Genomic DNA, 16,358 nt, shown 5'->3' on the forward strand with positions numbered 1-16,358 from the left:
ATAAAAATATTTGAGAGTGTGAAATATTTCGTCGGAAAAGAAATTTCTGATATTGCAAAGGAACTTTTTTTGAAAATTCCCTCAATTTACCAAATTTAACTGTTAAAAAAAACTATAGATTTCTTTTTCTGAATTTTTAATGATTTTTTTCAATTTTGCAAAAATAAAAGAAACGGCTCCATGATTTTTTTTTTGATTTTTTTGTGAAGAAAACTTGACGACCTGAAATAAAATTTCGGAAACTTTAAAATCAGTTCAAAATTCGATTATTTAACTATTATTTCATTTTTTGTTTAAAAATGTATGAAAAGTGAAATTATAAAAATCCATGAATTTTGCCAGAAAGTGCAAAAATTCAAATTCCCTTCCGCCGATTTTGTATTTATATTTCAGCGAAATTGAATAAATCATTGAAAAATTAAACACTGTTTTTTTTTACAGATATATTCGGGACATAAGGCAAATTTTCGTATTTTCTAGCTCAATGGATACACTAAATAAAGGAAAAAAAATCGTATAGAACTTTTCCCGCAGTAAAAGTAAAACTGGCCAACTATGTAAAAACAGAAAATGCAGAAAATCTATTCGAAAGTTGTTTTTATGAATAAAAAGTCTATGAGTTTCTCCTCGTCAATTAATTAGCTTCGTCAGAAAATGCATAATATTGTTCCTGTTTTGAAGCCATTTATCTTTTGTATGGTTTCCCAAATCACTATGTTGAAGTAAAAAAGAGCAAAAATCATTTATGATGTCAGAGAAAGCTTTTTTCCGAACTTTAGAGACTCTAACTTGCAGTTTTTCAAAAAAAAAACTCCGAGTTTACTAGCAATTTCACTCCAAATTCTGCCTATTTTCCCTGTATTTTTTCATAACTCTCTCACCGCAGACCGATAATACAATCACCATTGTACACACACAACACTGTCTCATTCTTTTTGACCGCCCACCCAAAATGTTTAATATTTGTACGAGCGTTCTTCTTCATAATGCTGACTCATTTCATTTTCAACACTATTTTTCAGCTTTTTCTAACGAAATAATGACGGATTATGATGACTATGAAGACCGATCTGGTGTGGTAGAAGAAGAACTATTGGATTTTGATAGAGTACGTCTAGAATCAAATTTGGCAACAAATTTTCAAAATATTCAGGCAATGCTGGACTTTCAAGCTATGTTTCCCAGTCTAAGCAATTCACATATTGAATATGTTCTACGGAAATATGATGGAGATGTTTCAGCCACTATTAATGAGCTACTTTATGATAACGTATGTTAATTTTTTTGTTTATAGAAATTATTGCTTTACTACACGAGAAAGCACTGTCAGCGAGAATATTGTATCTCAATTGTTCAAATTTCGATCGATAAATTCCAAAAATAATTTCAGACGCCAACTACAACGACTTCTGAATCTATTCCACATGGAGGAGACTTAACAAAATTAAGGCAGCGAAGGCATGAAATAAACGAAAAACTGAGAGAAAATCAAAAATTTTTGGATACGGTTACAGATGTGGAAATTGCGAGGTAGAAAATAAAATTATTTATACACTGAAAATCGTGAGAAATAAATTTCAGAGCATATGAAGACCAACAACTGGCCTTATTACTTGAACACCGAGAAGTGAACACCCTTATCAGTGAGGAGAAAAAGAGTGAGCTTTTATTTTTGGGAAAATATGGGAAAAACAGGAGAAAATAAACACGTGGCGTCACAATTTCTTTCAGAAAAGTCATGTTCTGACTCATCTTCTATTCAAGAATCGCGCCGGCATGTGAAAATTCCCGGGAAAAATTCGAAAAATTCTAAAATTAGTGTGAACAAAGCGAAAAAATTGGAACCGAGACGACGATCGGACGAAGATCGTGTTCCAGATGGACCATACATCGGGGAGGGAGAAGTAAAATCGGAGAATTTCGCGGCGAAAATAAAGGAAACGTTGAGAAAAGGTGGGGTGGCCATGATTTATAGGGTCGCGAGACTATGTTTAGTTGATATTTCGATAAAACATCTGTGAAACCATTAAAAATCACAAATTTCCCGCAAAAAATCAAAGAGAAATAACGATTTTTGCAGAAAAAAACAAAGAAAATTAAAAAAAAATTTTTTTGAAAAATGAAAAGTCCGCAAATACGCGTGGCGGTGTTTGCGTATTTCACCAACTACCGTACCCAAATATTATTTTTTTCAGCTTCCGGATCACGAATTTCGAGATTATTTTCAGCACCATAATCTAAATTGTTATTTTTTCAGTTGTTAAATAAAAAGGAGACTCATAATGAATTCATTTTATTTTATCACATTGCAGATTGATCACATTTGAAATGCGCAACTATATTTTGTATTAGGAACAGTAAATACAAGAAAATGGGAGACAGAAGATGAGAGAGAACCCGTAAAATGTTGATTTTTCCATATAAAGTATTAAAATATTAAAAACAAAAAAAGAAAACAAATTCCACTAAAGTGTCAACAGGGATTTTGAAAGAGCATCTAGCTTGAATAGTTCGAAAAGTTCCGCCGATTTGTAGGTTTCCATTATTAATTGATTCATTTCCTGAAAGAAATAAACATTATTTTTTAGTCTCATTTATCAGTTGTAAATGAAAACTTACAAAAACAGTTCCCATTAACAAAATGAGATTTCCTATCCTCATGCCAGTTTCATCAGGATTTCCGTACAAATCATCATAATAATTGTGTAATCCGTTGAGCAATGCTTCTTCGTGTTCCTTCCCGATTACTTTCATACTTGGAGTAAATTCACAGTAACCTACAAAATATTTGATTTTTATTAATTTCTCACTAGATGAATTCTAACCCAGTTTCCAAATGCACAAAGCTTTAAGAGCTGCAAATTCCACGTGTGTCATTTTTAAATTCCGGATCGGCCGGCAAATAGCGTCATTGAAGCGACCCAAAAAACCAAGAAATAGCCTGAAAAATAATATAAAATTCAATTGACCAAAACATTCAAGTTTTCAGGACAATTATTTGATGCAACATGAATGAAAAAAGGTCGTAGTGACCTTATTTAACAGTAAAGTTATTCCTAATTCACATTTTCTATTTGAATTTCAGTTTGTGTTATATTAACTTTAAAAAATTTTTCTTCATGGTGCATCGATAGCCAAAAATTTGGTTCTCTCTAGAGAGCTCTCAATTCAAAATATGCGCCCAAAATCAAATTTTTCCTTATTCCAAACGAATAAGTGCTCAAAATATTGAATGAATTACTCACTTTTTCTTATCATGCGCACAAATATCCTCTTCATCATCCCATCCATACGATAAATTATTAACTGTACACACACTTCCATCCGTATACATTAAAACTGGCTCGGCGGCTTCTTCTGGGTAAGCTTGTACAGTAATCCAAGCGATATCCAGCAGGCAGTAGGCTAATGAACAACTTCTAAAGAAGATTGCCTTTTCCACTCGACTAAGAAAATCGAATCCGGGGCAACATTTACAAAAGTCAAATGCCAGGAGATTATCGAATCGTTGAGATTCGTATTGTCGTTTCAGAGAGTGAGGAGGTGGTTCCGTTGCGTCAAATGGCTGCAAATTTGACCTTTTCGACTAGGAGTATAAAAAATGTACCAATAAGCCACGCCCATTATTTTCAACCTGTGCACAGTTTTAAACTTTAAATTTTACTTCAAAAACTGTGCACAAGTTGAAATAAATTCCGATTAAAATGGGAAACTCACCACATCGCCTCGATCATCAATGACAGCTAAAAGTGCAGTATCCGTAAAAATCATTCGTCGCCGGTCCATTGAGTTTTTCAACTGATCCACATAAAATCGAAGCAACTCTTCTCCGTTCATACTGAGGATTTTCGATTCTGCCAGTTTTGGAGACGGTGCTGAAATTACTTGATTGGGTAAGTTTTGTTTGAAAATACTGAGATGTCCCTTTAAAAGTACATGACGTCTTTCTCCGTGGGTCTTGCCACCACTAAAAAACTCACATCTTTCCAACCTCTGCGTTGATCCACCACTCGTTGACGGGATATCGCTGGGGTCAAACTTCTGAAAATTTAGAAAAAATATAAATGTTTAAGTTTTTGTTCCTAGAGTTTCCATGGCAGGCAGGTTTCAGTCCTACATGCCTGCCTAACACATGTTTTTTTTCTAGGTCTTATTGAAGGCTTGAATATTCATAAGCACTTACAAAGTCTGCCATCATTGGGCTGTCATTTGGAAGAAGTCCGGGCGGCGATTTTTTCTCAATCGACAGAGGAGAATTGTCATCAGTTTGGTCTGAAGTATTTGGGTTTTTTCAAAAAGGAGTTAACGGGTCTCGCCACGATACATTGAGTCACGCGTACTTAATGCATCGTATTTTACACGCAAGTTTATTAACTTCAAAAAGAGCACTCACCTCCAGAGCATTCAAACTTGCACTCATCATATTCCATCTTAATTTGATCTTCTCTCAACATATTCATATGTTTCTTCGGAATTTTCTTATTCGACCTTCTTTTCTGTACACATTCTCGCCGCATACCAGCTTTCACACATTTATCGAATCGACAAGCTCGGCAAATCATTCGGAGTTCTGGAAAAGTAGTTTTAAAGTGGGTGTGTAGGTAAGTTGCAACTCCGATTCTATCACGTAAGCCTTCAGATCGGAATATGCCTGCTGACTGACCCGGACTACTCCCAAAATATATGTGAACAATCTTTTTTTATTTTTCGAGTCTATCCCCTAACCTAGAAAAACCTATAAAATGTTGAGCGCTGCATAATATATTTTTTTCCGTTCTATGAAACGTAGAACATTTTTGGTTATTTGCAGGACCTTAAAAATTCGGCCACATTTCCAGATGCTTACCATGAAATATCACGCAGTTCTTGTCCTTTTTGCACTGAAACTGAATATTCAGCGATACGGTCCTTCGGAAAAACGCGGCACACGCCAGACATGATGTACTCCCAAAATGCGCGGAGCCACCATCTGGATGCTCACAAACAAGGCATTTGGATGTGGGTGGAATGCCACTGTAACCACCACTTGATCGTTCTTGTTTCATTCAATGTTTTTTGACAGCTGAAAATTATTTTTATGAGCGAAATGTACACAGCCAGATGAGTAACAAATATATAAGGTCAATATTTAAAAAAAAAGAAGTTCAATTGACCGGAGATAATACGTTCAGAGAAAAAATATGATGATCATCTGTATGAGTGAAATAGAGTGTGAAATTGTGCATGACATTTTGAGGAATACTATCGCGAAAATAAATGAAACCGGTCTCTCCTAGCATCATGATCTCTTGAAATTGCGCGTTGAGATATAGTCTATTTCTGACAGCATTTTATACAATTTAAAACGTTTCTGCATAACTGGCATAATTTTGTACATTTAAGAACTGACGATTTTTCAGTAACTTAAATTTTTACACCGAGGGTACTAGTCAGAAATACTAATAATTTGGTTGCGACATGTTATCCTTTTTCAGAGATACAGAAGCTTAAAGGCACATGGCTCCAAGTTAATTTTTGTAAATTTGCAAATTGTAAACCTTGGCTATCATGTAAAAGTTTAAACAACAAAGGAATTACTGTTATACATAACTCTCCGAAAAATATTTCCCCACGCCTCTTTGATTCAATTATTGGATAGATACAAAATAGGATGTGTGTAGGTGGTGGAGCTGTGATCTATGTTATTAATATTATAGTAATCTATGAATTGTATTAATATACATCTCGAAATTGATTGTTTTGGATGAAAATGTGATCAGTTGAAAATACTTACCGTGTTTTTCCGATTGGTATTTTTTCCTCTATGAGCAGTGTCAAGCTTTGTTTTCAGGGCATATATTTTTTAAAGTCAAAATAAATAAATATTTTAATTATATCAAAACTTTGTGAAAGTTTGAAAATACAATCCAAAATTTGAAAAAAAAAATGCCAATTTGCCATGCAATTTGAATGAGAATTCGAAAATCTGGAAACTTTTAAACTAACGATAAATAAGTTTGTAAATTTTTAGAGTTAGAGGTATTTTCAGTTTACACAAAATTTTCATGGTTTATATTAATTCTAGGTTTTGAAATTTGCCAAATTTTCCAAAAAACGACCACTGCTGAGATTACCGGTATTTTTCGATTGCGATCCTTATTTTTTGCAGGTGAAAATTTTTTGCTACGACTCATAAAAATTAAGTTAAGAGCTGTTGAAAGTTGCTCTAATATTGTAAAGCTTTCCAAAAAATTTTTGAATTTTTTTTTCACTAAAAAATTAGAGATTGCTATGTTTTTACCTACCATAATATTGGAATTCGGCCAAAAAAGTTTTCTCTACGATTTTATATTTCAGTTAGGCTTCAAAAATTTGCATTTAACGAGTGTAGGGCTGCTCATAACTTATTGAAAATCTAGAACATTTTAGTGAATCAATTTTTAGACTATTTCGACAAAATCCAACTTTTCTCTGCTTTAATGTTTAAAATCATTAAAAGGAGAAAATTAAATTTATTATTTTTATCCATCAAAATCGTTTCTCAGAAACACTTTTCTTAGTCTATTTTCAGAAGAAAAGAGAAAGGAAAAGCCTTTCAAACTTGTCCCTATTTACAACTAGACTCTAGTTTTCTATGCTTTCATCACATGTTTGCAATGTCCCGAAAAGCGGAAAAAAACACACGTGGGAATTTTTTGAAAGTAAACATTTTGATATTCCCCAGATAAAAAGTGATATGATGCTGATTCAAGTGATTCATATAATCAAATAATTAGTAGTGACGTGATGTTAATGAATTCTGCAGGGATTCAAAGAGATCAAAAAATTAAACCTGGTTTCAGATTTCAAAAAAATTTGGCTGCATTCTTGAAACTCAGTCAGATTGTTTGCGAATAAATTGTTATTTTGATTCAGAAATTTTAAAAATAGTCGTGAGAGGGCGCAGACCAATCAGCGATGCGCAGTGGGCGTAGCCAACATAGGTGATTGGTCGGTGGCCGCCTTTTTTGCGTGGGAATTTGAAATTGAATTGGCAGAAAAAAAAATAATAAGGGGAAATTTCGAATAGAAAATTGTTTTTTGGCAAGTTTTGATTTTTTTCGAATATAATTTTGTTGAAATTCGACGAATTTTAAAGCAATTTCCAAAAAAAAGTGTTTTTAGCAAAAAAACGTTGTTTTCTCTGCAAATATCAATTAGTATTCAAATTTGATAAAACCTAAACAATTCTAAACATTTTCTGAAAATTAAGCAAACAATGTTCTAGAAACAATAAAATTATAAGCCTAGAGATTTATACCCCAGGTCCAAAAATTTGTTTTTTTTTCGATAACGTCTTCCATCAAACACCAGTCACAAAAATCTCAAATTATTAGATCAAGAGAGCATTCTGACCAAGCAGAGGGGGGATTAATCGAGCGACGACTGGAATAAATTTATTAACGGGAGCTTTAGGTCGTCTAGAAATAGACACACGAGGAAGAGAAAACTACGCAGACTAAAAAATTTAATATATTTTTGTTTATGCTAAACAGAAGACCAAGCTATATAAAATAAGTTGAACTTTGAATTTTTAGTAGAGAACGATCAGAAAAATTATTTTCGACAGCATTATCGTTCAGTCGATGCACCATAAGTTTAGCTTAACATTTTTCTAATTTTCTGGGAGGTTATACAAAGTGATTTGAGAAAATTAGAGGTCGAAAATTTATCATAATTCACAAGGATTTATTGTATTAAAAAATACACTTAATAGAAGATCATAAAAGGGTGCTATTCCCAAGGAAACTACCAAAATGAGCTCATAGAGATGCGTTCTAGACAGGAAAAACAAGGTGTTCACTGCACAGACCACTGGCACGAAACTCCAAATTTTGTTCTTCTTCGATCACTTTTTCCAAGGGGAAATTAGAATATTATTCATTTGTGCACATTAAAAATAAAAGGAAAAACAAAAAGTCCAAGGCACAAAATTTCGCAAGGAAAAACTCCAAAAAAATGAGAAGAGGGTATAGGAATTTCAAAAAACTGGTTGAGCAAAAAAAGATCGAGTTTCAACTTCAAATATTTATATTTTGGTCAAATATGTGTTGTTCGCCCTTTTGTGATTCAAATAACCGGAGACAATTGATTAGAAAAAACAGAGAAGAAAAAGGGCGAGAAGTTGCAGAGAGTGGTAGAGAGAGAAATCAGATAAAAAATGGAAAGGGTATTTGCACTCAAACAAGATCTTTGGAGGTTTCGGAAGGGACGGCAGAGACAGGTATACATGACAAAAGATGGAAAGAACGGATAGAGAGATAGAGAGAGTGGAAAGAAGAGAGTGTAGACAGGCAGACTGTCTAGTTTCTCTGTGTCTCTGCTTGAAACATATGTAAAGTCCAGTACTATTAAAAAAGGTTTACGTTAGGTGCGACTACAAACTACAACTACTATAAACTATAGACATCCGTACATGTATTCTTGATTTACAGACAAAAAACATGGTGCAACGTGTGTGTACAATATGATGCACCAAATAGGAAGAAAATCAAACTGAACAAATTATGGAATAAATTATGAGACTCAGCTGAGCAAATCGTGGCCGGACCCACCCCACATCTCACGCGCCTTTAAAGTTTGGACTTTTGGTTTAAATGTATATATTTGGAAAGAATAAAGACAAGAAGACTTAGGGAAGAAAAACCGTGATTTGTGATCGTCACTTTTGTATTCGGGACGAAATACGTGTAGCCTAGCAAGTATTCGTTCTCACTTTGTTTGACCGCTCATATCTCGGCTATTTTAAAAGTTATCAAAAAATAATGGACAACAAAACATTAGAACATTTCATGAGGTACAGTTTTTGGTAGACTATTTTTGATACAGTGAAAAATATTTGAGATTTTAAAATTCTTTAAAAAAATCGCCACAACTAGTATGACCTTTTTAACTTTGACCGATCATGTTTTTGTTGGTTTAAAAAGCCATCAAAATGTAAAAATACAAAAAGGTAGATCATTTTATGAGCGATATTTTGCTAGTTAAAATTTTTAATGTATGCATTGAGAAATAATTGAGCGACAATCGAGATAACCCTGCCATATCTAAAATTGCAATATTAGTACAGCCCCTTCTTTGACCGGTCATATCTCCATTGGTGCAAGAGTTATTAAAAATATTAAACTATAAAAAACTTGATAATTGACAACTTTTTGTTAAAATTAAAAACAACGGAGATGCAATCTATTAAAGTTTAAGCCTAGAAAGTTCAGGCGACGGAATGTGGCAGCAGAGATCAGTCACGAAAATTTTATATCACTATGTTTAAAATGCCGATATTATTATTCAAAGTTATTTTATTCAGCTTTGTTTTTTTGGTGCTAAAAAGAGAGAAAAAATTTTAACAATGAAAAAAAATATTCAGAATTTTTTTTTTGAAAAATTGAAAAAAATTGAAATTTCACATGAAATTTTCAGAAGAAACAAACACCAAAATTCTAAAAATAAAACAAAATTATTGATTGGAAACCCTTTTGAATTTTCCGTTATTACGTAATGAGAGTGCACAAAAAGCGGTTTAGTCCAAAAGAAGCATTGAAGTTGCAAAATGGGAGACAAGCATAAATGACGAGAGTACAGACAATCAGACATCATATGATAGATGAGAGAGTGATGAGAAGCGGGAAAACGGGGAGAAGGTGATTCGGAGGACACGAAACCTCCGCCGTTTCCCAAAAGACAAAATACAATGGGGGACAAGGAGGCGCAGACAGTCAGGAACATGCGGCCGCAGAAAAGGTTGTTGATCTTTGGGAATGGAGTAAGAGAGTGAGAGAGTGCAGAGAGTGTAGCCAACATTGTGATCATGATGTAGTCAATGTACCACGTGGAAACTCTCTTGGGGTCAAAAGATCAACTGAAGTGTTCACTGGGTTGTACTACGTGCATATAGCTCACATAAATACGAGTGCACGCTTACAACAACTTTTTTTTGTTTGTGCTCTCGTATTTATTCGACGATTTTTCTTGCAAAACAAAGATATTTGCTAGCAAATATCATTTGAAACAACAAAAAAGTACACTCTATTGAGCGCCCACTAAAAAAATTGTTTAAAAACTTCAAAAACTTTTATGTGGGGTCAAAAAGTTGTGGAAACTCAATTTCCATCTGCTATAATTTTAGAATTTTTAAAAATTTGTATCTGAACACTCGAGGGATTAGAACCTACTGTAACTCTCAAAATGTTTAAAAAAATCCATATTTTGGTAAATTTGGTAATTTACCAAATTTACCAATTAACCTTTAAAGATGAAGTATGTATGGTCAATAGTCATTTTGTATAAATACATTTACAATAGTCCAACATTTCCAAATATCATAACTAAACACTCTATAAGTTTTTGGAATTTTTCAGGATTTAACTCCTATACATAAAAAATAATATTTAAAATTGCAGAAAAAACTGTTTTCGGTCGATTTCCATAATATGATAAGTGGAAACTTTTTGGCTGCAAAGCGAAATTTTTTAAATTTCAAAATTCCTCTGAAGCTAGATTTTTTAAATTTTCTCATTTTTATTATCTATAGTTTTCAATTATTTAAAATTGCAACATTTTTGCTGTTGAAATTTTTCTGAATTGATAAAATTCATATTTTTGAAAAAAAGGCAACTTTTTAAAAATCACACTAATTTTGAAATATTAGAAAAACGGTACACTTTTCTTGTTTATTTTTAAAAAATTTATCAGAAAATATGTGAAAAAAAGTTGTTAAGTATTTCGAAAAATGAAACGTGGTGGTGCATCATCAATGTGGTGAAGGCTACTATTATTTACCCAGCTGGAAGCATTTAATTTCAAAATTTTAATCGTGATCTTTGCGTTAAAAGCATCATAAATAGTTTTTAAATAGCTTTTTTTTCAAATTTGAACTTGCAGTTAAGCAGTTCGCTTAGGCTGCCTACCTCGTGCCTACAAACCTGTCTACTACCAAAGAAATTCCTATAAATGAATTTGGTAACAGAAGGTATTAATTTCAAATTTTCTAAATCTCTCAAAAATATAATTTCAACAAAAATGTACGTTTTCCAGATCTAAAACTTCGACACCATTTCCACACCAAAGTATAGAAAATAGGCGTTTGGCACATATATAGGCAGGCAGGCATAAGGAAAGTACAGAAGAACGTTGTAAAAACTTCCACTTGCAATTTCGCCTCCAAAACACAACATTCAACGACACATCACATCTGATGTGTCTGCCGTCCTAATCACTTTCAACTTGCAATTTATAAAAGTTATACTAACAGGTGATTCAAATGTGCTCAGCCAGCTACTCAAATCAGAACATAGCACAAAATGATCAAAAATCAAAAGTTTTCCGCCTTCGACACACCTCGCCGAGAAAAAAGCCTAAAGTCATCGAAAAATCAGTAAAGTGAGTGAATCGACCGCTTGTCGCAGCAGAGAAAAAAGTTTGTGAGAACTTTTGAACTCCGTTGGTCATTCGGGGAAATAAGAGGAAGAAGAAAATAAATATGGAAAAAGAGCAACAGCTAGCAAAATGACCAAAGAACGAAGTGTTGTGACTAGCATTGCAAGAGGCCAATGAGATCAATATTCACTTTTCGGGGCTTACAAATGCTAGGCGTTGTTAGGCGTATATGTAGGCACAATATGCCTTCCTACATTCCTTCAAGGCGGCCTACCTAGTTTAAACACCAAACACCAAAGTTCACACCAAAATGTAGAGAGGATAAGTCAGGCACCTACGTGCTTGCCTATCTGGGATGCGTTATAAGAAGATATTTTCTGTACTTATAAATATCTTACAACGTTGTATTTAAAAAATTAAATATTTCGTAAATTGCAATGACACAGAAAACATTTTTAGATTGTATTGTATTGTATTTATTACGATTGAAATCGTGATCAAAAATAAATAGTAAATAGACATGAATAAGTTAAGGCCCAAACATCATAGAGAGATTGATAATAATCACAAAAATTGATAATAAACATACAGAAAATGAATTATCATCTGAAAAGTTGATATTCAAGATATTCAAAAAAAAATCAAACAATCGAATTTGCCTTGCAAATTTTTCATCGAAAAAACACAATATTTCAGTCAAAAATGATCGAAAACTCCAATAAAGTTGTTATCAGCAGGCGATGAGTGATATTTTATCAAAAATCATCTGGCTACAAATTGAATTGTATAGGCTAAATTGTTGTATTGATAGTAGTTTTTCTCTTTTTTTTCGCTTCTTATCAATCAATCGATTGATTAGGGCGGTTTGACCATGACGAAAGTTTCGTGACTCTGTCATGTCTGGGACAATTGGAATAAAAGTTTAGAAAAATTGCACAGAACTTTTAATAATTCTATGCAAATGTCCCAGATGTACTCAAAATCCAAGATACATACAATTCAAAGCAAAAAAATTCGAGAAAGAATCTTTGACCGTCTGTCGGGAAATAAACTAATGAGGACACTCGAGAAAATAAAATCGAAAACTATGAAGAGGACAGACGGCGTAATTTGTGTGGTTTGTGAACAGTATTGTGTGTGAGACATTTTTTTTGCAAAAAGTTTTTATTAGTCAACAAAAAGTGAGAAAATTGTTCTCTGATCTGGTATTCATGATCTTCTTGATCTTGAAATGCCTATTATTACTCAGGTTCCAAATTTTGCGATTTAGGCGTCAAAATAACGGTACCAGGTCTCGATACGAGAATCTTTGTTAAATGCAAAAATGTGTGCACCTTTAAGGAGTACTGTAGTTTCAAAGTTTGGTTGCTGCAAAATTTCTATTGATTTTTCGTAGTTGTTTGCTAAAAATATATAATATTTTAAGCGTACTAGTTAGAATTTTAAAAACTTAAATATTAAGAAATTGTGAAAAAAAAACTATGAAAATCCAAAGTTGGAAAGTACAGTACTCTTTAAAGGCGCAAACCTTCTTTCAGTTAACAAAAATTTCTCGTGTCGAGACCAATTAACCTTGCGATCATGGGATTTTTTTGGATTTATCTACGAATCTTATTCGTCACGTCTACAGAAACGGAGACCCGATAATATCTATAACACTACATGAGGCCAAGTGGCCATATTTTGCACGAGGTTTTGAAGCCCCGGAACCCGGTAAATTTCGGCGCCGATAGTGAGCCATCACTTTCCAGAATGCATCATATTCTTGGTATTGCAAAAAAAACTCCAACAACTTTTTATTTCTCATAATTTTAAATGATTTTTCAATACTTATTCCAATGCCGCCAATTTTGACCCGAATGATCTAAAGATCCTTATCCACAGATGGACGCGCATCCTTGTGCCTTATGACAAGGCCAAATATGCAGAGAAGTCTGTTTCTTCGGGGAGAATTCGGGATAAAAATTAGGTATTTCAGGTTTTCCATTGAGTTCCTTCAAGTTGTTGAAGTACTTTTTTCGTGTTTTTCTTGAGGACACTGCGAGATTTGATGATGTTCTTGTCGTAGAAACCAATCTGAAAAGTAGACTTGTAAAGCGGCTAGTTTTCTGGAACTTGAACTTAAAGGTGCACGGATTTACTCAGATGGGTCTCGCCACGAGAAAAGAGGTATATGGTGGTTTTTTTTAATTTCTGGCGAAATTCATATTTTTATCAAATTTTCGCTAAAAAAATATATGGCACATGCTTGACGAGCAAATCCGTTGAAAAAACTAACTAACCTCTCCTGTCTGCATTCCTTTAACTTTCTTTAAATTCTCTTTCAAAGTATAATTAACTTCAACTTTTTCCATTTTCACACCCTGAATTGAGTTTTTCTTCACCAACTGGCAACATTCTTCAAGCTGAAACAGAATCTCTAAATTTGAACTTCAGAATTCGTTCTATTTACCAGTTCCTCGGGAATCGTGTCAATCGTAATGCCACTTGGCAATTGGAGATACACATGTGCAGATGATACTTTATCCACGTGGAACCACACATCTCCCGGATCACCACACTAAAACATTTAATACGAGATATTATACAAACGCGAAAAAAATATTCGGTACCGGGTCTCGAGGCGATTACTTTTTGTTGAATACAGAAAGGTGTACGCCTTTAAAGAGTACTGTATTTTCCATCAACAATGTTTCATAGTTTTTGAATTTTTGTTAATTGGAGTTTTCTAACTAATAAATATATAAATTCGAAAAAAATCCCGCAGCAACGAAATTACAGTACTCTTTAAAGGCACGCCTTCTCGTATTTCGCAAAAAATGTCGTGTCGAGACCGGGTAACGTATTTTTGTAGTAAAAAGTCGCAAAAGTTGCGTAATAATACAAATTTTTTTTTTGAAAAAAAAGATCCCACCTTGAATAACTTCTCATTTTCCACCTGGTGTTCCCCCATAAATATTAAAGCCGGCGGGGTTACTGTAGACGAAATGAATCCGAAAACCATTTTTAGTTTGGAAAATCCTAGAAAAATCGTAAAATTGTGAGTTTCTGTGCTGGAAAACCCCCTAGCTAGGCCTAGACTCCGCCCGCCCTTTTTCGCAATATTTCGCAATAATTGTTCATGATGATGAATTTATTTTGAAAAACGAAATTTGTGGAAAAACTAACCTAGAAACAAAATAGTAAAAAAGAAAATGGAAGAAATATAAATCAACAATTAAAAAGAAAAAATAATCTTCTACTGCTCAATCTGCTTTGCCGTCACACTTTTGATTCGAAGAACCGTCGCCTCGTCGCTTTTCCCTTAAAAATTAAATGTTCAGATTTTATATATGGAAATAAGTCAAAGCTTACAATTGAGAAATTTGGTCTGATGATGATTGAGATGAACATAGTGCAATTCGGGATTCGTTGTCTTTTTCTCAACAACAACAGCGTCTACAGTAACCGCAGATGCGTCAAGAAGTGGACGTCCGAAGAGTGAGAAGTTCGTGCCACCGACCATCAAAACTTTTTCCAATTTTATTTCATCACCAACGTTCAATGGGAGATTTCCCTCCATATTGATTAAATCGCCATCACTGACCTGAAAGATTTTGGGGTTTTCGAAAAATCGATTTAAAAAAAAACTAATTTTCATATTTTGCAAATGTTCTTCAGAAAAATTTGGATTTTATGGTTATTGATATTTTCCAAAAAGTATCTATCCTCAATATGTATATGTTTGCAAGTTAGTTTGCTCCGAAATTGAATTCAGTTTATCGTTTTTTGGTCCAAAATTTCGTTTTTACCTTCCATTGTCTTCCATTAACATATACAACTGCAAACAATCGTTGCCTCTTCTCCTCATTAACTTCATCCGAGATTGACTTGAATACTTCCTTCTGAACTTGCTCTGTATCGATTACCTGAGCCTCCGATGACGTGCCAACTGATGCAGATTGAATGGAACGACGAAGAATTGATTGGGATGAGGAGAGGAGAAGTGATGCACAGCGACTGGAGAGCATCTGGAAATGGTAAAAAAATAAAACCAAACTGGGAAATTCTAATAGAAACACATATAAAATATTACAGAGACTCGAACTCTTTTTTGCTGCCAAAAAGAAAGTGAAAATTGATAGAATGTCAACTTTTTTTTAAACAAGATAATTAGAAAATCAAATAGATAACCGGCAAATTCAACAATATAAATTCAAAAAATTCAAAAAATTAACGAAATTCAACATTTCTTCGATGATCCAGCAGATCCAGGAGCAAAACAAGAATTCGTAAGTCCAAGTTCTTCTTCTTGCATTTCAGCAGCAAGTTGTTTGAATGCTTCTCGTTCTTCTGGTGTCAATGTATTTAAAAGTTCATCAATATCATCTGACAATCCAAGAGTTGTCATTCGTCTCTCAATTTCTCCATCTTCTAACTCATACTCATCAATTGTTCCTTGAATCGTTTTTTTCATTGCTTCAGTGTCCTCTTTCTGCCAGTCAGCCACGTCTTCTTGCTCTTCATCATCAGAATCAAGTGGCTCGCCTTCTGTAAATTAATTTACAATTTTTGAGCTCACAAATAAAATCTCACCTTCAATTCCACTCCAATCTCCATCCAAAAACTTTTGCATTTTCTCTTTATATTCTTCTCCCTTCTGACTGATATCTGCTTTTTTGCCCGACAATTCTTGTTTTACTTGTTCCTGATAGAATTTCTCTGAGCACTCGGAGTGTTTCGGGTTACGGTAGCATTTGATTGTACAATACAGAAGATCACATCGTGGGCACTTGTATGGTTCTCGTTTTTCGACGCCGCAGATTCCGCAAGCGAGAAATGATGAAGTTGACATCTGAATTAAATTAGATTTTATTTTATGAAAAAAAAAATTTTATAAAGAGAATAAATGGTCTTCTACCAGGATCTCTTACCAAAATGCATCATCCATTTTTTTTTCAAAAACCCGAAAATAAAAGTTCTTA

The 16,358-nt window shown here is 33.6% G+C and overlaps 5 protein-coding genes across 5 annotated transcripts; 1 reads left to right on the top strand and 4 right to left on the bottom strand.

Annotated features, from left to right (window-relative positions):
- The first annotated feature begins 983 nt into the window (after nt 1-983).
- On the top strand, nt 984-2,301 carry F43C1.5 (uncharacterized protein). The gene is made up of 6 exons (NM_065447.2): nt 984-1,108; nt 1,154-1,270; nt 1,391-1,530; nt 1,582-1,658; nt 1,732-1,953; nt 2,196-2,301. Exons 1-6 carry the CDS (start codon nt 1,040-1,042, stop codon nt 2,234-2,236), a joined length of 666 nt encoding a protein of 221 aa, NP_497848.1. The 5' UTR covers nt 984-1,039; the 3' UTR covers nt 2,237-2,301.
- nhr-20 (Nuclear hormone receptor family member nhr-20) lies at nt 2,279-5,062 on the bottom strand. The gene is made up of 9 exons (NM_065448.7): nt 4,847-5,062; nt 4,394-4,570; nt 4,184-4,272; nt 3,981-4,041; nt 3,718-3,875; nt 3,246-3,565; nt 2,826-2,941; nt 2,620-2,777; nt 2,279-2,561 (listed from the first exon to the last, which is right to left on the bottom strand). Exons 1-9 carry the CDS (start codon nt 5,043-5,045, stop codon nt 2,466-2,468), a joined length of 1,374 nt encoding a protein of 457 aa, NP_497849.1. The 5' UTR covers nt 5,046-5,062; the 3' UTR covers nt 2,279-2,465.
- Nucleotides 5,063-13,172: 8,110 nt separating this feature from the next.
- On the bottom strand, nt 13,173-14,418 carry F43C1.7 (Coiled-coil domain-containing protein 25). The gene is made up of 4 exons (NM_001027415.5): nt 14,309-14,418; nt 13,847-13,954; nt 13,677-13,799; nt 13,173-13,470 (listed from the first exon to the last, which is right to left on the bottom strand). The coding sequence occupies exons 1-4, from the start codon at nt 14,396-14,398 to the stop codon at nt 13,369-13,371; spliced, it is 423 nt and encodes a 140-aa protein (NP_001022586.2). The 5' UTR covers nt 14,399-14,418; the 3' UTR covers nt 13,173-13,368.
- Nucleotides 14,419-14,514: 96 nt separating this feature from the next.
- On the bottom strand, nt 14,515-15,404 carry mrpl-21 (Large ribosomal subunit protein bL21m; the record flags this gene model as incomplete). Its single annotated transcript, NM_001027414.7, has 3 exons — nt 14,515-14,697; nt 14,749-14,980; nt 15,186-15,404. The coding sequence occupies 3 exons, from the start codon at nt 15,402-15,404 to the stop codon at nt 14,633-14,635; spliced, it is 516 nt and encodes a 171-aa protein (NP_001022585.1). The 3' UTR covers nt 14,515-14,632.
- Nucleotides 15,405-15,516: 112 nt separating this feature from the next.
- zhit-2 (HIT-type domain-containing protein) lies at nt 15,517-16,228 on the bottom strand (the record flags this gene model as incomplete). Its single annotated transcript, NM_065449.8, has 2 exons — nt 15,517-15,924; nt 15,970-16,228. The coding sequence occupies 2 exons, from the start codon at nt 16,226-16,228 to the stop codon at nt 15,617-15,619; spliced, it is 567 nt and encodes a 188-aa protein (NP_497850.2). The 3' UTR covers nt 15,517-15,616.
- Nucleotides 16,229-16,358: the final 130 nt, after the last annotated feature.

This window comes from Caenorhabditis elegans, chromosome III, assembly GCF_000002985.6.
Source record: "Caenorhabditis elegans chromosome III".
NCBI classification, from domain to species: Eukaryota; Metazoa; Nematoda; class Chromadorea; order Rhabditida; family Rhabditidae; genus Caenorhabditis; species Caenorhabditis elegans.